At 39.0% G+C, this 24402-nt stretch overlaps 1 protein-coding gene across 1 annotated transcript in view; it reads left to right on the forward strand.

Moving 5' to 3' along the window:
- LOC147315847 (uncharacterized) overlaps positions 1-24402 on the forward strand; it is a 93102-nt gene that overhangs the window by 58863 nt on the left and 9837 nt on the right. Inside the window, exons 2-4 of the mRNA XM_086258819.1 lie at positions 8069-8173; positions 15453-15589; positions 22116-22240. Coding sequence (XP_086114945.1) covers positions 8069-8173; positions 15453-15589; positions 22116-22240 — 367 coding nt within the window. The remainder of the gene's footprint in view (positions 1-8068; positions 8174-15452; positions 15590-22115; positions 22241-24402) is intronic.

Below are 24402 nucleotides of genomic sequence, written 5' to 3' on the forward strand. Positions count from 1 at the left end.
TTTAACTTTTCTTATATATTACATACTTATAATGGTGGACGTTTATGTTAAAGGTGGCCATAGTTTCAAATAATGAGATGAGCATATGCATTTTATTTATATATAGAATTTTATTCTTGGTTTTGCATGATATCATACAGAGCAGAGCTGTTTGGAAGGAAGTTGGCTTTGAGGGAGGGTGGAGCTAAAAAGACTTGGATGACTTGGAGGGCATGCAAAGCTGCTCTGTCCAACAAAAGAAATACATACCTGGACCTGATCCAAATAGGTTGCCTTTAATTCATATAGAATAGCATCAAGGCTATAAAAAGACCTTTACTGCAAATACTATGTTTACTTTCTTTCTTTCTAAATCAGCTTACCTCCCTTAAACAAACACTGTTATTTTCAAAGAGCAACCAATTCAGTTTTCAGTTATATGTACATGAGCTTGTCTGTACATCTTCTGGCAGGACGGGTCATTCTGTTCTTGAACCATTTCCAATCTCCAGTAAATGAACAAGGGACAATATTCGCTGGACTACCAAACCTTACAAAGCACTCATCAATTGAAGACTCATGGAGGAAATAAAGGGACTGAAACTCTCATATTTAGCCTTAAATTGGAAGGGTTTTTATATTTATCCACTGAAGGCAAAATACATTTCTGTAGCTCTAAAACTGAGTCTGTTAGTTTCTAAAATGTAATAGAGCTGGTCTGCCATAATGTGAAGGCCTGGATGTTCTCACAACAAATTAATAAATGCTTATTTCCCCTCTAGAAGACCAGAACCTACAGATAATATAATATAATATAATATAATATAATATAATATAATATAATATAATATAATATAATATAATAGGTCCTTCTTGGAGACTGGTACATTTGATAAAATGGTGAACCATGTTTCCTTCTTCTTGCAATTAGAACATACTTATTCCGACTACACACACTTGACACACACACGAGAACAGTACCATTTAACTGAATTTGATTTTCCTTTTTTATTGCAAGCCTTTATTTTTCCAGAAGGGATGTAATGATGAAAAAAACCTGCCAAAACCACACATGAATAAAACGGATCAAATGCAAAGAAAATTATAACTGCGTTTAATATAAAGACACAAAATAACAGCGCACGAGTCAATAGCTCCATGTGGCCCTTTGAAAAGATGATCAATAAAAAATGTGGCATTCTTTGGTCGGTGGTAATAAAGTAACCTCATATTTACTTATATTACATATTTTATTGACTTTTGGCACTCTGAGATATTACACAGAGGCCTTACTAGTAGTGAGCAGTGACTTCATCTTTCCTTGCTGCATGCTCTTTAAAAGGTTGACTCAGTTTTTCTTATTGAATGCTGCTAACCTTCCAGACTACTTATCACCTAGTTGTCACATCAGCCGGTATTCATTATAAGCAGTGAAAGAACATTTAAAGAGCTCAGTCAGTATAAAGGTGAACAAATGCCGCAGCATTTCCTACAGATCTCGTCTTTTTCTTCATACACTGACAGAAAATATTCAATAATTCATCTTTCTTTCATTTCTTTCTCCTTTTTTTTTTTTTTTTTGAAAAATGTTTTGACCTTGTCCCTAATTTTTAGTGCATTAAAGTGATGATTAAGCCACACCATGGGCAGCATAAAATGATCAATATTCTCCTTTTTATTCCCTTAAACCTGATAAAAGAGTCTATCTACATCCTGACTGTGGTTTGTCATTAGTGTTAAGAAAGTACAAGCTTGGAGAAAGAACATAACCCTGAGGGAGACAGAGGAAGAGAAATCTGTCAGTAAGAAAGTCATTTACAGGAGCAGCTCAGTGAGCATGCGAGGCAGGAAAAAAGCTGCAGAGGGGCTTCACTTCACACATCAGACTTATCAAGCCAGTTACAAGACATCGAAAATCAAATTAGTTACAGCCGACAGCTTTGTTTCACCAAAAGTAAAACATTTCAAGATATTGAGTTGAGCGGGGCAAAATGTGGACTATTTGATGCTTTATATTCTATTTCTTTCATATATTTTCTTCAACTTGAAATGTAAAAAAAAGCAGAGGAGTCAAGATGAAACACTCAGGTCTAATCAGATGTTGACAATTACAGTAACAAGACATAACAGACAATTCTGCATCTGCAAGCAGATATGAGCCCTGTTTTGGTTTCATAATATGAAAAAGGAAACTCAAATTCAGACAAATGTATACCAGCTGTCTGTAGGTCTATGGAGAAAGTTATCTTTTCTTCTAATAGCTTCATTCCAACCTTTCAACATTAGTCAAGTGTCCAGAATCATGAAATCAAGAGGATGCTCATGTTGCTCTGTATCTAACGGTTGTATCTTATTTATAATTTACCTATTGACTTCTTGTTAATGTCTATATAATCAGATATCATCATATAAATATGTAGAATTTGTAACCAAGGGACAAGATCTTCAGTACCAGAAGTCTTCTAGTTTTTTTTGTTATTTCTCGTGAACATGCATGTTTGAACATGCTTTGGCTGCACGCAAGTACCAAAATACAATCTTGAAAGCATCAATTTCCATTTTAAAGAATTAGAAATGAAAGAATTGGACATTCATCATTGGGTATCGATATAATGCATGTTCTGTATTATTGTGGCTAGACCAGAATCCATAAAAACTGGGAGTTGTACCCAGAAAATCAAGTCAACAGACTAGCCAATAGGTTCATATTGGCATGTTGATAAGATGAAGGTCCATCAGAGTTGCTTTTGCGTTTCCATCCATCTTTTTAACTGCATATCCAATTCAGGCTTCTACACTAGGATAGGGTCCAGTACACAAGACAGGTTGCCAGTCTATCGTAGAGCCAGCACGGGAGACAGACAACCATTCATGCTCACATTCACACCTGTGACCAATTCCGAGTGAACTAATCACCAATTAACCAAATATGCATGTATTAAAATGTGAGAGCAACTAGAGAGAACCCCTGCAAGCACAGGGAGAGCATGTAAGCTCCACACAGAAGTATGGAAATATGCTATTTAGTTATATGATTTAGTAAATTTGGTGAAAGTGATTGAAAGTGAATTCCCTGTTTTTTCTTTTCTTTTTTTCCTGGTGTCTCATGAAGGGAAAACAGATTTATTCAATTCAGTTTCAGCTCAGTTGTATTCATATGGCATCAAATCACAACAACAGTTGACTCAAGGCGCTTTATTTTGTAAGGTAAAGACCCTACAATAATGCAGTCAACCCCAACAATCAGATGACCCTTTATGAGCAAGCACTTGGTGACAGTCGGAAAGAAAAACTCCCTTTTAACAGCAAGGCACTAGCCTCATGGAGGGACATCATCGTTCGCCACGGTTTGGGGATAATGGGAGAAAGACAGGACAAAAAACATGTTATGGAAGAGAGCCAGAGATTAATAATAAGTAATATTTAAATGCACAGTGGTGTGTAAAGACATAGAGAGTCAAACAGCCAAGACAATGTTACTGCAGCTACTTTTACTTAAGTCTCTTCAAACTCATCTGCAACTGAATAATGTTTGAGTAATGCTTGAACAGACACAGTTGGATGAATTACCAATCACCCACTTAGGTCACAAAGCAGAACAGTGAGATGTTATGCTCATTCTCTCATGAACCAAACACCTGAGCACTGAAATAAACTGGAAATTAAAGCAGGGAATGCAGCAGCCAGCATCACATCTGTATTTTTAAATGCAGTTGTTTACCAGCTTTTGGAGATTGACTGATATGTCGTGACTCACCTCTACTTCAGTTAGCTGAGTTTTTTTTTTTTTTTAAATACATGTGGTCTGACTAAGCAGCTATTCAGAAATTGTTTTTCACACTGAAAACTGTGCTTGTAAGATGTAGTGTGGATTTGGGAGGTTACTTTTTCTCCTCACAACTGTGCATCTGAGTTTGTCCAAAGGGTTTTAAAAAATTCATTCACTCTACAGGTCAGACAATTTCCCAAACTCTTCCACAAAGCTCTCCCACAACTGAAGTAAAAAAACAAAATAAAATAAAATTTTAAAAAAGGAATGCGATTTTCAAAGAACAGCAAGAAAACATCTTTATTTTGTTGCACAGCAGTGCACTAAAAGCTTCTAAACTGTAATGTGTTTTAATTTGAGTTTACTGAGCAGCAATTTCCAAACTATCCAGCAAGTCATGTGTAATGGACATGGAAACCCATCCTCAGCGGGCTTAATGCAACCCAACGACATCTTTAATGACATAATGCAAACCTATGCCGTCTTTGATTAAATAATGCAAATGTAATGTTTCGTTGTGTAATAGAATAATGCAACATAAATTCGTTAGTTAATGGAATTATGGTAGCTACGGTAATCACTTCTCTGATGAGCTAATGCTGAGTAAAGGAGGAGATCCCTGCGGTAATGGCAGAGGATGGCAGCCGTTCTGGGACGTTGAGGGATTAAGGGAGGTTGTCTGCGTTTCCCCTCTGCTTTTGTCACAGGCTTTCTGTTTGTCTCTGTCTGTCCTCTATCACATTTTCTGTCTTTGTCTTTCTGTCTCTGGCCCCTCCTCTCCCACAGACCTCTTCACAATGCTCACAGTGCTCAGGAAGCTTCTCGATTTTTAGAGACAAAAAGTTGGAATTTTCCAACTTATGCAATCTGTGACGCACACACACACAGCCGAGTACCCAGACCTCCACTGAAGGTCGTGTCACAGATTGAGTTTTCCCTGCTTTAAAAGATAAATCAATCTTCCATTAATGGAGAATGTGTGTGTCTGCGTGTGTGCGTGCGTGTTAAAATCTTGCATTGCATTTGTGAAAGCACGTGGGCTTTAGACACACTTCTGTATGTTCTGTATAAAGAGAAATTATCACATATGGGTTTGCAAAACTGTGTGTGTTTTTTTTTGTGCGTGTATATTTGGGTGTGTATCAGCTCGTGTGTGTGTGTGTGTTCACTCAGACACTCAGATTGCTGATCAATAATTGTGATTGAAGGGCCCATTAGCCATCGGAAGCAATAGAGACAGCATCACTCCAAATGACAAACTCAACAATGAACACACACAGACACACACACACAAACACTCACGCACACACAATATGGCAGGTAACAAATTAAAAGCTTGAGTATGATGAATACACATCCCCATAAACGCATTTTACAACCGATACTGGTTATGGCTGTAATTTACAACTCCAGCCAACACAGAGGGATTTTCCACAAACACATTTTGTTTTCATCTTGCTTCCTATGGCCAACTTTCAAAATCATGATTTATAAATATGCAAACACACTTTGAAATGTACTTTTCCATCTTTATCTGATAAGTCAGATTTTATTTTTCTTTACATAATCTAAATGGCTGTGAACTGATTTTTCGAGTCTATGACTAATAATTTAATCAGCAGGCGGCTTAATGCAGTTTTGTTTCTGTCTTCTCTTCTTTTTTCTTCGATAAGGAAAGAGTATATGAGGTAAATCTGCTTTAGACATGGTCATAAGAGACATTTACACTTTACAAAATGCACAGCTAAAGTGCTTTTATTATTATTTTATTATTTTCTGTTAACTATTTACTGTTAGAATTGGGAATGCTCATATTAAACATTGCCACATTTTGAAGTCACTGTATGTGCATTTGATCCCTGTGAGCGAAAAGGTTTCAGACTGCGCTAAATGCTCATTTTTTGTAAGCTTGGACCTGTAAGACATCAGACAGATGGGATATCCCTTATATGCTCCTCTGAAGCACACAGCCCTGGCTGTAGGCACATTCAATCCTTGTGCTAATAAGGGGCAAGGCTGGCTTAAAGGAAGAGGAAAGGATGCTAAAATACCTTGCTACAGACAGGGCATAAACTAAAAGTGGCTGCATCAGTGCAGATAATAACATCAAAATACTCCTTGATTTTGAACAATGAGAATCAAAGCTACTGTAGCAGACCTGAAGATTACATAAAGGATATGAAAATGAGCATCACTGGTCCTCTTTATGTGAAAATGGCAATATGAAAAACATCTGTATTTTAAATTCCACTTGGCAGAAGTCAAATTCCTTAAGGGTATCAACACTAAAAGTGTTCATCATGCAAACTGGGCTTTTCCACAGTTAAATCATGTAGCCCGAAGGTCCTTAAAGTTTATATATTTATTTTTTATCCTGTGCAATAAGATGAAAATAAAAACATTCTGTGTAACTCTGAGGCTTTGTTAGTTTGTTTGGTTTTGCATAACAATCTACGTCTTTGTAATCAGCTATTTCTCTCAAAACACCTTCAGGGCCTTCACATACATTTATGCATTGTATTTAACATCTTGATCAGATGATTTGAATACAAAAAACATATTAGCTAGTTAATACTTTACAGTGCTTTAGTATAAGTATTGTTTGTAATTTCTGTTGGCATATTGTGAGAATGACTATTTTCAATCTAATTTAACAAACTCTACATTTTTTAAAAGCTGCATGCCTTGTGATCCGAATAGTGTTACGTATTTTAAAATGTCATCTAGCCCAGAAAAATACAATCACCAGTAATGATATTTTCATTTCATTTGTTTAATTGGGTTCTCTTTATCGCCTTTGAGGACTTGTGTGCAGATCTGGTGAAGTTTAGTTCATGTTTGTTGGAGATATGTAGAAAATATATATTAGAGGGTTTACAAATCTTTTTTCTTATTCTGTAATAAGCAGAGTGTTTACACAGAAAAACCATTACCTAAAATTCATTACGGTCAGCACACATAGACAAATCGAAAAGATCTCTGATCTGCATTATCTCTAATGACCAGCACTCGGGTGACTTATCTTGTTGCACAAAAGAAGTCCAATTGTAAAGAAGACCTTGAGAATATGACTTCACTTTTCACTCAGACTATGACTTGAGTAACAGTTTAAGAAGAGTTTACAGTCTCAGTCACTGGTTGCAAGTCTTGTGCATTATACCATGATATTCATTTAGAAACTTATGGTCCCGTCTAAAATAGATGATAAAGCAAGGTATGATAGGGTAGGTAGGGTTTCTACTCTTGTCAGTGACAGGCTGCTACTGTATAAACCTGGGGGGTCCTTCGTCTTTCACCCTCACCTTCCTGCCAGGGTTCAAGATACCATGATGTCAAAGGACATACTGAAGAGTCAAGGTTTCAATATCCAGTCAATGCATTCAGTTAGTTCATTTCACTTCATCCATCCATTCTATTCTGATTATCCAATTCAGGGTCATGGGCTGCTGGAGTGTATCCCAGCTATGATAGGGCGAGAGACAGGGTACACCCTGCACAGGTCACCAGCCTGTTACAGGGCCAGCACAGAAAAACAGACAACCAGTATGGAAACCCAGTAGGTTTTCAATTAGATGGCTCCCAGTGACCAAGTACTACACAGAGGGAGAGGAAAACTCCCTTTTAACAGAACAAAACCTCTGCAGAACAAGCAGGGCAAACATCTGTCCTGACCAGCTCGGGGGTGAGAAGAAAAAAAAAAGGCACAGGGAAACAGAACACACACTGGCCTGGGACAGAGAAGACACAGTTTTATGACATGCAGAGATGGTGTACAAATGCCTATAATAGAGGAGGGTGGGAAAGAAATGGTCTGTGTATCACAGAAAGTCTGAGTTTGATTTGGCCCTAATTACAAGCTTTATTAAAAGAATGATTTAAGTCTGTTCTTAAAATCTTTCATTTTCAAAAGTCCAAAGGGAAAAGTGTGTATAGGAGGAAGCTATAGCCAAACTTTTAAAGAGATAAAACTGTGATAGTTTGCTGAAAATTAATCTGGAAAGAAACTTTGTGTGATACAGCTTCATCTTTGTTTTTCCTCCTTTTTTTCACACTGTACTCCCTTTGCACTAACCAGAATCCTTTTGCACATGAAATAAAGAAAATAATATGCTTCATGCTTCAAAAAGTACCATTTAAAAAATGAATATTTTTCTAATAAAAAATCATCATAAACTGAGAATAAAGAGCCATATGTCTTGTTAATGGAGCAATAACTCCCAAGGTCACCACACAGACACAATATAAGAAATGATATTTTCATATTAAGACTTCACTCCTTTCTCCTTGTCTGATTTCCTTCTCACCTTTGTCTCTCGGTAGGAGGAGGGGGACTCGAGGTTTTACTGTGAGCTCTGCGATAAGCAGTATCTGAGACACCAACAGTTTGACAACCACATCAACTCCTACGACCATCACCACAGGCAGGTGAGTCATGCCACCTTAACAAGGCACCAAGAGGTCTGGTTTATCCTGCCACAGAACACCTTAAACCTTCCAGACCAAGGTCATGGATTTATTACATCCCAGTGCCACAACAAGCACTCGAGTCTGATTTCAGACACACGGCACACTCGCTGTGGTCTACAAAATCCCACTAACACAGAACCGTATCCATCCTCATGACCACTATGACTAAAAATTGCAGCACTTCTGATTCATTTCATGGAAGAATTGACAGTTACATTATGACAGGATTAGCTTCTTTTTTTTTTTTTTTACTCGGAGTGGACATGGTGACAGAGTAGCACTAGGCAAAGCCCGTTGTTTGGTAACCCACTATTATAATGTGATTAATATGGATAATAATGTTCTTAATATATGCAAATTGCCAAGACCTCAGCTCAGAAGCCATGACAAGAGACAGAGACACAGGGTGAAGGCCAGTAAATACTAATTTATTTTAACAAAAAACATGAAATTAACATAAAAATACCAACACAAAGACGACCGTGAGCTCTGGAAGTCAGTTTCATCAATACCGAGAATGTGTGAGTGGATTAGTGAACAGTACGCTGGTGGGAATGTTGAGTGGCACGAAGCAAAGATGCATATGGAACAAGGGCCCCCAAAGGTTTAGTTTTATGGGTGAAACACTGGGCCAAAGCGTCTGCAGCTGACCTGATGGTCTGGCCCACACACCGCACAGCAGTAGAACATATAGGCAAACAAGACAAGCAAGCAGAACATCAAACCATAAAGCCCGGGTTTTTCTTTCCTCTGTGATGAGCAGAGAAAATGTATCAAAGCATCTTTTGACCAAGTGGTGCTAAAAAAAAAAAGCAAAAACAAAAATAAAAAAGCTGAGTTTACAGTAATTAGCTCTCTGTGGTAGAGAGCGAGAGGGAAAGCACACACTCAAGAGAAGAAACCAGAAGTTTGAACAACTTTATGTGTGTTGAAATATACGTTTTGATCTACTTTTTAAATATATTCGTATTCAACAACATTACACACAACAGACACTTTATTAGGCACACACTTCTAGCTTTCAGAACTACTTTAAAGTTTAATGACATAGATTCACAAAGGTGCTGGAAACATCGCTGAGATATTTTAGTCCACGTTTTCATTATTGCGTAATACAGTTGCTGCAGATTTGTGACTGTATGATAATAATGAGAATCTCCCGTTCCACCACATCCCAAAGGTGCACTATTGGACTGAGGTCCCATTACTCTGGAGGCCACTGAAATACAGTGAACTCATTGTGCTGTTCAAGAAACCAGTGTGAGATTACTTAAGCTTTGTGACATGGTGCATTACATCTTGTTGGAAAAGATGGGCACACTATGATCTTGAAGGAACGGACAGTGTCAGCAACAAAATTCAGGCAGGCTGTAGAGTTCAAACGATGCTCAGTTGGTGCTAAGAGGCTCAAAGGGAGGTACGTGCAGCAAGTATCCCACAAACCATTACACCATCACCAGCATGGACTACTGATAAAAGGCAGGATGGCTTTAGGTTTTCATGCTGGTTATGCCAAGTTTTTACCCTACCATCCAGATGTTGCAACATAAATCCAGACTCCTCCTATGAAGCAGCATTTCCCAGTCTTCTACTGACCAATTTTGGTGAGCCTGTGTGAACTGTAGCCTCAGTTACCTTTGTTTAGCCCACATCAGTGGCACCTGTTGTGGTCTTCTCTTGCTGAAAGCCATCAGTATCAAGGTTGTCGTGTATTCAGAGATGCTCTTCTGCATATCTTGCTTGTAACTGGTTATTGGAGTTGCTGTTGCCTCTCTCAGGTAAATGCTGTCTGGCTATTTTCCTCTGACTTCTGACATCAGCAAGGTGTTTCCACCGAGACAACTGCCGCTCACTGTAGAGTTTCTCTATCTGGTCTGTTTTCTGTAATCCCTAAAGCTGGTTGTGTGTGAAAATCCAGTGGATCAGCCATTGTTGAAATACTCCGACCGCCTACACTTAATGTCACTTAAATCACATTTCATCCCCTGTCCTGAATTGCTCAGTTGCTGCCATGTGATTGGCTCATTAGATATTTTCATTATCAAGAAGTTGAACAGGTGTACCTAATAAAGTTTAAAATGAGTTTATATTAGGTCCTTGTTACAGTTCTTGAATTTATATACTTTATATATATATACCAAGAGATCTGAAGCAGAAATTTAGATAGTTTGTTTAAAACTGTTGCCCCTTTAACAGTTACACAGCTCGTGTGTGTTAGACTATTGTGGCTGATGTTACAAATCAATAAGTACAACTGTTTTATGGCAGCATTAGATTTTTTAAAAATGATTTTCGTATCAATGTGATTAAGTATCACAACCAGTCAGATATTCAACTTACAAGATTCGCCAAAAACAAATATTCTTCTCCTCTTTTTTTAAAATCCATTAACGATTGATTTTTTTCACATAATGCATGGCGGTTTTATCTGATGACACAGCCCACTGTATATCAGTATTATGCCCCTCCAAAATTGTATAATGTTATATTGGATTTTATACATATCATCCACGGGCCATTTGCACTTGAGAAAGAGAGAAAGAAAATAATATAAAAAAGTAAGAGTAAACACTGAAATAATCAATGTTTAATATATACAAGTTATTTTATTGGGCAAAAGCAGTCATCAGTTTTACTTTATATGTACAGATAGTTGATGGTGGGGCGATATGGTTTGGGTCTTCTTAGAGGAAAAGGTCAACACAAATCAATACAAAGATGTTCTGAGTGATCACGTTCATCATATGATGATACATTTCTTCTAGTGTCTTCTAGGATGACAGTAATCATATCGATAGGGTACGAGGTCACATATTTGATAAGTTTGAAAATGATGTGAATCGTATCCTAGAAACAGTCACTAGAATTGCATTGAAGACTTAAGGAAGACATTAGACTAATGTGTTTTCCATCATCAACAAAACACCAAATGAGGAAATTTCATTTGGAAAAATGGTGTTCGTTACTGTAGCAGAGTTCAAAGGCTTGGAGAATCAATGCCAAAGAGCTCCACGTGTGTTGGTTACTCATAAATCTACACATTGAAGTGTCAGGTTTCAAGTTAGTAAATTGTGATAAGAAGCAAAGTCCAGAGGAGGAAGGTGCAATGGCGTAAGTCAGATGCTGGACTTTCACCCAAGAGAATATAGCTTTCAGTCCTATTATTTCCCAAGATTTCCCAGCAGGACATTGCATTGTAATGAGGTGATCGATGTTATTATCCTCTAGTCAGTGGTTTTAATCTTGTGGTTGACTAACCAGCATGCATAGACATTCCTCATGAAGATATTCCGAAGTCTATACCTCTATAGAGTAAGACATAAAGATTAAATGAAATCTATAAAGCCAATAATAGGCAAACAGGGTCATTTTAGGTTAAAAATCAACAGTACAAATTCTCCTAATTAAATAAAAACACAAAGATTATCAATAATGCAGCCTGATTACCTGAACTAAATATGTGAAATTGTCCCATTGCTGCAACATTCTTCTCTCATTATTTTTCTCTCTTCAGTTGGATGTAAAAAAGAGAGATGTGGAGGAAGGCAACTCTGAGAACTTGCAGCTGTTTGGGTGTTTACAAAATTATAGGTGCTGGGAGGAATGTATTTGCTGCAATTACCATTTGTTCACTTGCAAGTGATGAAAGAGGCATAATATTTTTCACAGTTAGCTGTGTGTCAGAGTTATTAGGTTTACTTGAGGATGCGGAGCATTTAGGGCATATTGTTCGAGACTGCAAAACTTGCAGGAAATGGATTTTCCAGCACTAATATTCTCTAGCCTGCACACACTCGGCTAAGCTGCCCATCTTTTGGTTCACGGTCAGTCACGGTCCCATTTTCTTTTAGAAATGAAGTGGTTTGCAGAGGGGCTACGTCACCAGCGCTTGATGTGCTGCTGTGACAGATGAAACGAGCCAGACTGAGAAAAACAACCATCCACAGTTTATCCTATATATGCTGCTTACAGAGACATATTTTTTTTTATCTTATAAAATATATAAATTAAACAGTGAGACCTGTCAGTAGCAGAAAGGTGACACATCATTTTTTGTGTGTGCTCTGCACTCCAGCACTGTGAATCTTAAAGGAAACAATAATCCTCGAGGTGAAACTACCGACTTTCGGCCAATGCTTTACAGCTGATGAACTTTCTAGATACAGTAGCCCTTTGTATACAAACTGTACTGTTCGATGTGGATCTTTAATTTCAAATCTATTGTTCATGTTCTATATGGTGTAGTGTAGTGAAACACTCCAATTGATTACATTATGTTTGGGGTAAGTTGTTATTCCCTGTTTGCTATTGCCAGCAGTGATTTATCTACAGTTCACCTGGTCAGCATCATTTCCACTACATAACAATATCAGCATGGGAGGAAATAAATGCAACCTTGGATTGTAGATGAATACTAAGCATAAGGATCCCTTGAACCAGGGCTCCCTTTAGAAATATTCACAAAAAAGATTCACACAAAGGAGATGTCTAATTTAAAAATGCTGCTAATACAGCAGTAAGACTAATATATATTTTTAAAAAGGAATTTGCTACATGATGCTAGGAGTGGAGGGAGGTGTTTGTTTTATAAACACTATGCATTGGTTGATAGCTTCACATCTGAGTAATGACGCTTCAGTATCCCAGCTGACACAATGTAAAGTACATGGAAATTCCTCTGATTTCATTATCTTGCTGTGTACCACAGGGCAAATTAATTACTGAAAACAAACAGGGGAAATACCAGAAAATCTGTTAATATCATGTTTCTGTTTTTGGAAATAGCTTATTTTTGTTTATCACTCAAACTGTATTCAGCTAAATGTGACAACATGAAATTTGGATGAAAAATGTCATCATGCATCATCCTAAGACTCCAAGAGGTTCTACTGTTCGCAATGCACGACTTTCATGTTCCTAGATAGTTGTAGAGCATGTATAATGCTGTGATTCTTAATCTCTTATTTTTGTATCTTTCTTTGATGATCTGAACATGTTAGTCTAACACATTTTGATATTAAACACAAGTAAATACATAACGCAGTTTTTAAATGATCAGTTCATTTATTCAGAGAAAAAAAACCGGTATCTAAAAGTGCCTGTGTGAAAAAGTAACTGCCCTCTAAACTTAATAAATTGTTGTGCCACCCTTGCCTGCAAGAACTGTAATCAAATGTTTGCAGCAACTGGTAATGACTCTGAAACTGATGGTTAGACATCAGAATTTGTGATTGCATCAATTACAGCAAGTCGCCAGGTCCCGAAGAAGCAAAGCAGCCCCAGACCATTACACTACCTCCGCCATGTTTGACTGTTTGTATGACCTAAAACGCTGTGTTAGTTTTACACCAGATGTAACGGGTCTCAAACCTTCCAAAAGATTCGACTTTTGTCTTTTCAGTCCACTAAATATTTTCCCAAAAGAGTTTTTTGCCTTGGAACTCATGGATGCCATTCTTGCCCACTCTCTTTCTTATTGTTGACTCATGAACTCATGACTGAGACAACTGAGGCCTGCAGCTCTTTGGATGTTTTCTTTAGATTCCTTTGTGACCTCCTGGGTGAGTTGTTGATGCGCTCTTAGAGTAATTTTGGTCGGCCAGCAACTCGGTTCACCACTGTTCCACTGTCCCACTGTTTACTCCATTTGTGGATAATGGCTCTCATCGTGGTTCACTGGAGTCCCAAAGCCTTATAAAATGCTCTATAATGTTTTTCCAGACCGATGGATGGCTTTGTTTCTCATCTGTTTCTTTACATCACAGCATGATGTGTTGCTTTTTGATCTGATAGTATACTTCATTTTGTCAGACAGGTTATATTTAAGTGAGTTATTTATTCAAAAGGTCTAACATTAATCTGAGCATGGTGTGGCTGATGAAATGTAAGTTAGTTTCTTAGAAAATGTGGATAATCAGTTAATCATGTGAATTATCTGTATATGATATTGAATGTTTTGATGATCTGAAACATGTGTGACAAATATGCAAGAAAAAAATCAGAAAGAGGGCAAATACTTTTTCAAGGGCTCTATTATTGTAGTCTCCATTCTATGATATGATTTGGTATGTAGGGCTCACCTGAATGAATGTATCTTAGGAGTTTGTGCAGCTTGACCATCTGGAAGGACACTGGCTCTATTCCACAAAGTGTCAAAGTGTCCTTGGGCACGATACATAACCCCAAATTTCCCTTGAATCCCCTGAATTTCCCTGTAAGTGTGTGAAAGGTTGTTAAAAATAGGTTCAAAAGTAAGCAGTAAATGTGTGTGTTATGAATGAATGTGGCCTAAATCAGTGCTAAAAAATATGATGCTATAATCAGTCAAATGTTAGCAAAAAAAGAGCATTTGGGCTCAGTTTGCACAAAAGAGACATAGCCTTCATTCCACCTCAGGTTAATAGGCAACATCATCGGTATTGCAGGAAACTATCACGTGTTGGGTTGTTTTTTTTTAAATGTTCGTATTTATATTGATATGCTGTAAACCAGTCTACATGTTTCACAGTTTAACGGTTGACGGTGTGCTAACGGTGTTGATTCAGTCCTAGTTTGTCGCGTTGTTATGGTCTACCGTGAGGCTTCCTGTCATTCTGTCCACCCTTCACACTGTATGTACACCTTCCATGAAAAATCACAGGCTACATAACAAACTTTAACAAACCCCACAGTGTCTGTCTTCCAGCCTGTCTCTTTGTGCCTCTGTTTGTCCGTCTGTCTCCCTGCCTGCCTCCATGTTTTATCTGTCTGTCTATTTATGTCTGCTTATCTATTTGCTGGTGTCTCCGCCCGCCTCGCTGTCTGTCTCTTGTCATCTGTCTATTTGAGATGTGAACCCACAGGTATATTATTATCATTATTATTATTTGTGACACACACATAGGCACACACACACACGGGCACAAATGACACTCGCACACTGTATCAGTATCTCCGGTCAGCAGACAGCTTGCAGACAGAGCTCAATAAGTGAATTAAGCTGGTCTGGACTCTACTAAAGCTGACACTGGCTGACTTAGACGGTGCATATAGACACACATGCACAAACAATGCACACACACACGCTTACAGACAGAGCAAATACACAAGACTGATAACTCCACCCACTTACCTCACAAATTAAACATTTAAATTCATCTTTTTAATGCATTATCCATTTGACCTCTTACATCTCCTTTTTAATGCAGCCCTGATACGACCGCATCTGCTTCTGTTAATCACTCTGCTTGTCCTGCAGCGACTGAAGGAGCTGAAACAGAGGGAGTTTTACAGAGCACTGGCCTGCAGGAGGCAGAGGAGGCGCAGGGAGGAGAAGAGAGAGGAGAGAGTGCTGAGGAGACTCAATCAGCATGAAGACAGGAGGACGGGAGAGTGGTTAGTAGCATCCATAAGTTCTTTCTTTCCTTTCAACCCATTTATTATATTTTATGTGTAAAAAGCTCAATTGTATCAGTTGCTCCATTTATATTTTATGGAATATGTTTCAAAATCGATTTGGTAAAAAAATATGTTTTCCAAAAATCAGTGAAACTGTTAAACATTGTGTTTTTCTTTATCTTTTAAAGTCTTTTTTAGGACTTCAAGCTGTAGTTTTTCAATGGGATGAAAAGAGTACAATGTCCACATCTGCCTTTCTCTTCAGCCCCACAGAGCATGAATAAAAAAAATCTATTTTGTTTTTTTTGTTTTATGACCAAGAAGATTTATAGTTTTGGTTCACTTTCCAGCTCTCAGGAGTACCATTTCCACCAGCACCAAGCAGCAGATTTAGAGGAAAAAAACTAGATGGACTACTGAATAAGCTAAAAATGAAATTCAGTTGTTACTGAATTTAATTCACAACAACAGTCACCTCAAGGTGTTTTGCATTGTATTGCATTCTGTGGGAGTAGAGTTAAGGTAGCTGCTCTGCTTTGTCCTGCTACATGGCACTAAAGAAGATAACAGTGAAGGACGTACTTCCTTAAACGTAGTTACAGCACTTTCAGAAAGACATCTAGTGTAATGACATTTATTGCCCAGTTCTGTGTAATCCATTATTGTAATATTAAATGTTATCAAATACAATTTTTTTTCCATTATGTTTATAAGAAGTTTGGAAAATTGCTCATAAATAAGTACATTTGTCCTGCATGAGGTTAATCTCAAACTTATTCTATCTTTTAAGCTAAATAAATCACATTATCAGACTAATATTATTAATAATCTGTCCACACTTAGTTTGTCTTCTGCTTCATCATCACACAGGACTTAAAACTGTGACAATGCTCATTCCAGAATAGATGGCGGGAAAAGATTCAAGATTCAAGATCTTTATTGTCAATACAACAATATATATAGTATAGAGTGTATCTATCGAAATGCCATTTCACCCCAAGCCCCCCATGGTGCATTTATAAGGGTATCAAAATATATCTACAGGGGATATAAAACTAGAAATGACAAAAAATTAATAACTCACTATATTTAAGTAAAATGAAAAAGATGAAAAGGTACTAATACTAACTATATCTATGTATAATAAACACGGACAAAAGACAATACAAAGTGATCATGTGTAATTACAGTAAAGTGAGATGTTGGTATTGAATACTATGTTCAAGTTATGGTCAGGATATTGTGGACAAGACAAGACGAAGACATGTGAAAGATGTAAAATGTGCAAGTGTAGCATAATGTAGATGTGAAAGTTTGTGTTGTTATTATTGAGTCTTCTGGTGAGTACTGTAAAAATGTTTGTAGAGATCTTTATGTTTGTCAAAGTGTTTGTTTGTAAAAGTGTTTATGTTTATCGGCCCTTTGGTGGTAGTTGACTGCTTGGGGGAAGAAGCTCTTGCAGTGTCTGGCCGTTATGGTTTTGATGCTGTGAAACCGTCTGCCAGATGGAAGAAGGGAGGACAGTGCATGTGAGGGGTGGAAAGTGTCATTCACTATGCTGATTGCACATCGGATGATGTGTTTGATGATGAGCTAGGAAATGATTGGGAGAGGGCCTCCAATGATCCTCTCTGCTGTTCTCACTATCAGAGACTTCTTTTCAGCGAAAGTGCAGTTCCCGTACTGGATAGTGAGGAATGAGAACGCTCTTAATGGTTCCCCGGTAAAAAGATGTGAGGACGTGAGGGGGGAGACTGGCCTTGTTCAGCCTCTGAGAAAGTGAAGATGTTGTTGGGCTTTCTTCAGTGATGGGGGTGGTGTTCAGGTTCCAGGAGAGGTCATCTGATATGTGCACACCCAGGAACTTCCCGTTGTTGACCAACTCAACAGCAGATCCATTGATGTGCAGTGGGGTGTCTTCCTGAAGTTAACAACCATCTCTTTAGTCTCCTGAACAGACAGGTTGTTGCTCTGGCACCAGTCCACCAGGTGTTGTACCTCCTCTCTGTATTCAGACTCATCATTGTTAGTGATGAGACCCACCGCTGTTGTGTCATCTGCAAACTTGATGATGTGATTTGAGCTGCACTGTGCGGTACAGTCATGTGGTAGCAGAGTGAACTTGACACATTCAAAGTTCAAATGTGAATTAATGATGGCCTTGTATTTAAGAGCCTCACACTGTGTCTCAGTTTGATAGCTCCACTGGTTTACTTTAGTACTCTGTGTAAACAATATGCAAAGTGTGAATTATTACAGGATAATAATGTCACTAATCAAACAGCAACCTGACCTGCTGCATTTTGAAACTTGTCTAACCTCCGAGCACATCTTTTTCATTCAAGAAAACAATTTAAAATCCACAAACACCAAAGCGCTCGTACTGGCCTCGCTGCTGCTCATGTGTTCACGTCCAAAGACATTCCCTGTTTCCTGTGTAGCCCATGTGGTGACCCTCGTGAGAACACATTCAAACTTTTGATATTTCAAGAACTTGTAGAGTACTTTATATAGCTGCGCTTGTTAGTATGTATACCCTCATCTGATTAAAATTATGTGTTTAAGTAACCACGTGAGACCCAAATACAGTACGCCACAAAACTTAAGGACCTGAACAGTAGTTGTAGTAGTTATACCCATGGGTGGCTTCAGAGTGAAGAGCATGGTGACAAATACTAACATAATTGAATAAAACTGTATCAAAACTTATACTTTAGAAAATCCTAGTTCAATCATTTTAATGTCTCAGAAATTTTCGACCTTTTTAAGTTGGTGTAACTGATTATATTTAAATTAACTTGAAGTATTTTACAGATGTGCAGTACCCATTTAGGAAAATTTCACTGTACTTATTTCTATAGTGTCTTTGTAGCTGCATTTGTCCAGTACTATTGTAACATCCAGAGTGGGTGTGTTGGATAAGTTCTGGGTTTGCAGAAGCAAATTATGGGTGTTACGTAAAATATTATGCATGTTCAGTTACTATGTTTGTTCCAATATGTTTACAGTATAGTTGTCAGAGTGGTTAAAAATAACCTAATGTTTGCCCCACACAAGCCTGTAATCAAAATATTGAAAAAATAGTTGACCAACAAATTAAGGCTTTAATTTGAAATATAATTTCCGACTGCACAAAATTAACACAAATATCTACAGTTACTAGAAAGGGGTTGAAAACAGCAGATAGGATGCAAAATGAGTGGAAAATATGCCTCAAAATTACCACAATTATCACAACAGAAGCTCACAAAATATTGGAGGTGGGTACTTTCTCACGCCCGACTGAACAGGAATGACTTTTACTAAATCAGCCCTGTCCTTTTCATGTAGCTGCAGTGAGTTACGATCATCAGACGGTAGAAATGATGAACTTGCGTGAGCTGGCTTATCCATTACGAGGAACACCCCGCCATGTTTATGTCTGTCAGAGCTGCTTTACAGCTGCGTGTTAATGTTGCTGAAAAATCTACATATCAGTCTGTTTGTTCATGTGCCAGTGGGAGGCTCCGACATCTGGGACTCTCAAGTGGGCTGCCAAACAGTTGTTGTGCTCACGTGCTGTTTGTCTTTAAAAAAATCCTGTAAGAATAATGATAAACAAACAGAGAGGTCCAAAAACAGATGATGCAGATTTGGCTGCTTCTTGCTCAAAGCGTGTGATGAGAAAGGTTCATCTGGCGAGCTACCAAGCACAAAAAATTGATTTCTCAAAATGTATACGATTGCACACGAATCCACAATTTGAGCTCAAAGCTGCAAGTCCCAACCCGAGCACGCCCACGTAAAGCGAACATTGATCTCTGCCTTAAAATACTCTCTGAAGACATGATCTAACATCCAACTTTTGACTCCATGCATGAAAGTTTTCTTCATGTGTTCCTGGACTGACCTATGTTTGTCTCTCAGCCTTGCAAGTAAAGAAGAAAAGAGAGATCACTGAGAATCTCGTTGGTCACAATGCAATAAAATGCATTTTGTTGTGCTTAACAGGTATTTTCAGAGTGGCTATGAAGTGTTTCTGACCAATCACGCTGCACGGCTGAACCCACTCACTGTACATTAGATTAGATTAGATTAGATTAGATAGAACTTTATTAATCCCTCGGGTGGGTTCCTCTGGGAAATTCGATTTCCAAAAAAGCACAGCACCGACAGAAGTTACAGAGTTATACACACACACATATATATAAATACAGAGACAATATAAATAAAATATACGAAGGGGATAAATATAATAAATAGGAATAAAAATAAAAATACAAGTGAATTGCACATTTCAAGTATTGAGTCTATTGCACCGTTGACTATTAACAAAAGTATTGCACAGTGAGGTGAAGAGGCACTACAGCTTAGTTGTTCCCCCCTCCTTTGTCCTCCTGTTTCCCCTCCCTCTCCCCTCCAGAGAGGAGTTAAACAGTCTGATGGCGTGTGGGACAAAGGAGTTTTTAAGTCTGTTGGTTCTTGTCTTTGGGAGAAGCAACCTGTCACTGAACAGACTCTTCTGGTTGTTAATGGCCGTGTGCAGAGGATGCCTGGCATTGTTCATAATGTCCATCAGTTTCTTTAATGTCCTTTTCTCTGCCACTGTCACCAGAGTGTCCAGCTTCATGCCGACCACAGAGCTAGCCTTCCTGATCAGTTTCTCCAGCCTGGATGAGTCCTTCTTTGCTGTGCTGCTCCCCCAGCACACCACAGCATAGAAAAGTACTCCAGCAACCACTGACTGGTAAAACATCCTCAGGAGCTTCCTGCAGATGTTAAAAGACCTCAGCCTCCTGAGGAAGTACAGTCGGCTTTGGGCTTTTTTATACAGGTGCTCTGTGTTGCATGACCAGTCCAGTTTATTGTCCACCCACAGCCCGAGGTACTTGTACTTGTTGACCACCTCCACCTCCTCCCCCTCTATCTGAACCGGCAGTGGACCTTCTCTGGACCTCCCGAAGTCCACAACCAGTTCCTTAGTCTTTGAGGTGTTGAGTTGCAGGTGGTTTGTGTGACTCCATGCGACAAAGTTCCTCACCAGACTTCTGTACTCCTCTTCCTGATCATCCCAGATACACCCCATGATGGCTGTGTCGTCTGCAAACTTCTGAATGTGGCATAATTCAGAGTTGTAGCAGAAGTCAGAGGTGTACAGGGTGAAGAGAAGAGGGGACAGCACAGTTCCCTGTGGTGCTCCTGTGCTGCTGACCACTGTGTCAGACGTGATGTCCTTCAGCCTGACGTACTGTGGTCTGTCGGTGAGGTAGTCGGAGATCCAAGCCACCAGGCAGGGGTCCACCTCCATCCTGTTCAGTTTTTCTTGAAGCATACAGGGCCGGATGGTATTAAAGGCACTGGAAAAGTCAAGAAACAGGATCCTGACCGTGCCTTTTCCCCCATCCAGGTGTGAGTGGGCTCTGTGTAGGAGGTACAGGATGGCATCCTCCACTCCGACACCCGCCTTGTATGCAAACTGTAGTGGGTCCTGGGCATGTTGTACCTGTGGTCGGAGGAGGTTGAGGAAGAGCCGCTCTAGAGTCTTCATAAGATGTGACGTCAGTGCCACCGGTCGGAAGTCATTCAGCTCATTGGGCCGGTTCTTTTTGGGGACCGGGACGATGCAGGATGTCTTCCATAGGGCGGGCACTCTCCCCAGTCGCAGACTGAGGTTGAAGACTCGTTGTAGCGGCTCCCCAAGTTCAGCAGCACACGCCTTTAGCATCCTAGGACACACCTTGTCTGGGCCTGCTGCCTTTCTGGGGCGAAGCTTCCTCAGTTGTCTCCTGACCTGATCCACTGTGACACTGGGAGATGTTTGGGCAGAGGGGAGGGGGGGAGATGTCTTGCTGCTGAGAGAGGGATTGGAGGAGGGGGGTGTCATGGTGTTAGGAAGGGGGGGAAGCGAGGGAGGTAGGAGAGTGGGTACATGTATCAGTATCGGCTGTCATAGCCATTTTCAGATTTGCAACAATGCAGTTTGGCTCCTGGCACAAAAGGAGAGAGAAGAGAAGCGTGGCCAAATTGATTTTCAGCTGGATTTCAGCTCTACTCTCCTCTTGCCCTCCTCAATGCTCATCTTCTTGTTTCCTCCACTCTTCATTTTTTTCCTTTCAGTTTCCCATCTATATTTCTATTGTCCTCTTTGCCTTTATTTTTTAAATCTTTCCCTCCTATCTCCTTGCTTCCTCTCCTCTTTGTTTCCACTTCATTTTCTCCTCACATCTCTTCTTATTCATCATTTGATTCTTCTTGTCTCCTCATTTTCTTTTCCTTGCATTTTCTTTCTTCTAACCTTTTCCTCTCCATCTCTTTTTATCTCCCTCTTTCTGATTTCCTTATCTTTTCTTTTGTCATTTTTCTCTCATTACCTTCATCTTTTTGTCTACGTTTCCCATTTTCTTTCCCTTCTCCCTTTTTTCCTTTGTACTCTTCTCTCTTCTCTTCTTTTAATTTATTCTGTTTATTTCATTCTCTGATCTATTGCTGCGTCCTGTTCTCGCGGTCTTTTAACGCTTTGGTCTTTGTATCCTCCTCTCCTTAGTGCTCCCGGTTCTGGTCCCATGTTCCGGTCCACCACCGTGGCTGTCGACTCAGCCGATCAGTCCAGACCAGAGATTGTGCAGAACGGCAGCAATATCCATCCAAGCAACACCACACTGGGAACAAGTAAGAGCTTTTATCCACTTAAAAAGGCATGTACTAGGCTTCTTAAATACTTTATGAGTATGTGTTTGGTTTGGGTGATGAGGATATCACTCTTGATATTGAGGGATTCAATAGCGTGTGGTCTGCTGCAGAATCGCTGAAATATCTCTGTTGACAGCAGACTCTGATGTCAGAGCTTTCACTTCTTTTCCAATGTATAAGACCTGAAATGCACACATATGAGAGGGTGTGGTTTGAGGAGGAGTGGAGTACAACATAACAAGCACCTAATCTGGTTGGTTAGACACTGAATAAAATGATGCTTTAGGGTCTCTGTAGTTGCAGTGAATATTAGGGAAAATTAAGCTATCACTGGAGTTGCTGTAATAAATCAACACAGACATTTTGCCCTGTGTTCAACATTGATGAACCTTGACACACAATTTCTTGCTGTTGACCAACTCCAACCCATCTCAGCAGTGCTGACCTTTGTGCGAATGGAATGGCTTAAGACTCCAGAATAAATCATATCATATGAGCATTTTACAGTTTATATTTTGCTCTGGCGGACACTGGGGTATTTTAGTTGTGCGTTAAGGAGCTTGAGCATAAATGGTGGCATTTACTTAGCGCTTATATCTCTGCTTTTACTGTCCTCTGCAAGGAAGTGGCTTGACTATCATAGTTACGATGAAAAACAAAAATGCTCACCTTAACACATTACAAAGTTGCTGTTCCCAGTAGAACAACACCTGAACTTCAGTTTACCAGGAAAAAATGGGAAGTAAATGTCTAGAAGTTTGGCAAAAAAAGAAACAAAAAGTATATAAAGAGTCCGGGCAAGCCAAACAATGAGTCCTGAACCAGAAAATAAGCAAAGAAGCAGGGATGCTGGAGAGCTACTTGGTCTGGGAGACAGTGAGACCCTTCTCCCAGCCTCCTATAAGCAGGGGCAGGGTAATCCTTAATTAGTCTACCTGGTGGACCTGAGATAGAGGAAACACTGTAGCAGAACAGAATAATGAAAGAAACGGGAAGCAACACAGGTGGAAGGTATATAACTATCGCAACTTAAGATTTCGTATCTTGTTCAAAAATATTTTTCCAACTGAATTTAGTTTCATGTATAGCACCGGTTTTACTGATATAGCACCAAGAATACTTGTCTCAAGGCGGCTTGTTTTGTAAGGTAAAAACTCAAATTATAAATGATCAGATGATCCCAGATGATATGAACAAGCATTTGGTGAAGGTGGGGAGAAGGAGTCAAAGGAGCTTGCAAAGAAAAGCGTCTGGACTTCTTTAAGTTACTTGAAGACGTTTCACCTCTCATCCGAGAAGCTTCTTCAGTTCTAAGGTCAAATGGTGGAGAGTCCCAGTGAAGGAATTTCTTTGTAACAGGAAGAAGTAGAGAGAGAGGAGGTGCAGCCATGAGAATATAGAAGACAGAAAAGATTGTAGCTCCTCATAGAGAGTCCATGAACAACAAAAACATCAGTCAAACTCTGGGAAAGAAAAATACAAGAGTTATTGACATGCTGTGGTAGCAGGGCCTGGAGAAGAAGTAGTCAGTGCATCATGGGAAATCCCCAGCAACCTCCCTATAGCAGCATAACTAAAGGATGCTTCTGGGTCAAGTTGCTTACTATTATAGAGTTTTTACTACTTTTTACTTTACTTCTCCTTTAGTTAAGAGGGAGAAAACTGCACTTGAGATAAGTTATTATTATTTTATTATACTGTACTTGAGATTACAGTATTTTGTCCAACACATTCACAGTGTATGTGAATGTCTCAATAGAAATGCTGTGAGAATAACTCAATAAGATCAAAAGTAAGCAACAGCAACGCGTTCAATATGTTTCCTCTTCTCATTTTAAATTTGAAATCAGTGCAAAAGTTCAAGAAGGGTTGAATTTAAGTGGAGTTGAAGTCCTAAATGCATTTCACTTTTAGAGTAGGAAGACTCATAATTCCCCTTCTAAAATTCAAACAGTTTACAAACAAGGTTTCTGATGTAGCATATTATAGATCACTTTTAAAGTTATGATTCATCTTAAAACCTTCACTCAACAAACAATTTCTCTAAATCTCTCACCAAACTGACGTATAGACAGACGAATGTCTGACAGCACGGTGAGCCCCATAATGGCTGTAAAAAGATGGATATTACACATATTACA

The sequence above is a fragment of the Aulonocara sp. 'chitande type north' Nkhata Bay genome, linkage group LG13, assembly GCF_057382095.1.
Source record: "Aulonocara sp. 'chitande type north' Nkhata Bay isolate Kocher_YH1m ecotype deep benthic linkage group LG13, A_spYH_male_GT1.1, whole genome shotgun sequence".
NCBI lineage: Eukaryota > Metazoa > Chordata > Actinopteri > Cichliformes > Cichlidae > Aulonocara > Aulonocara sp. 'chitande type north' Nkhata Bay.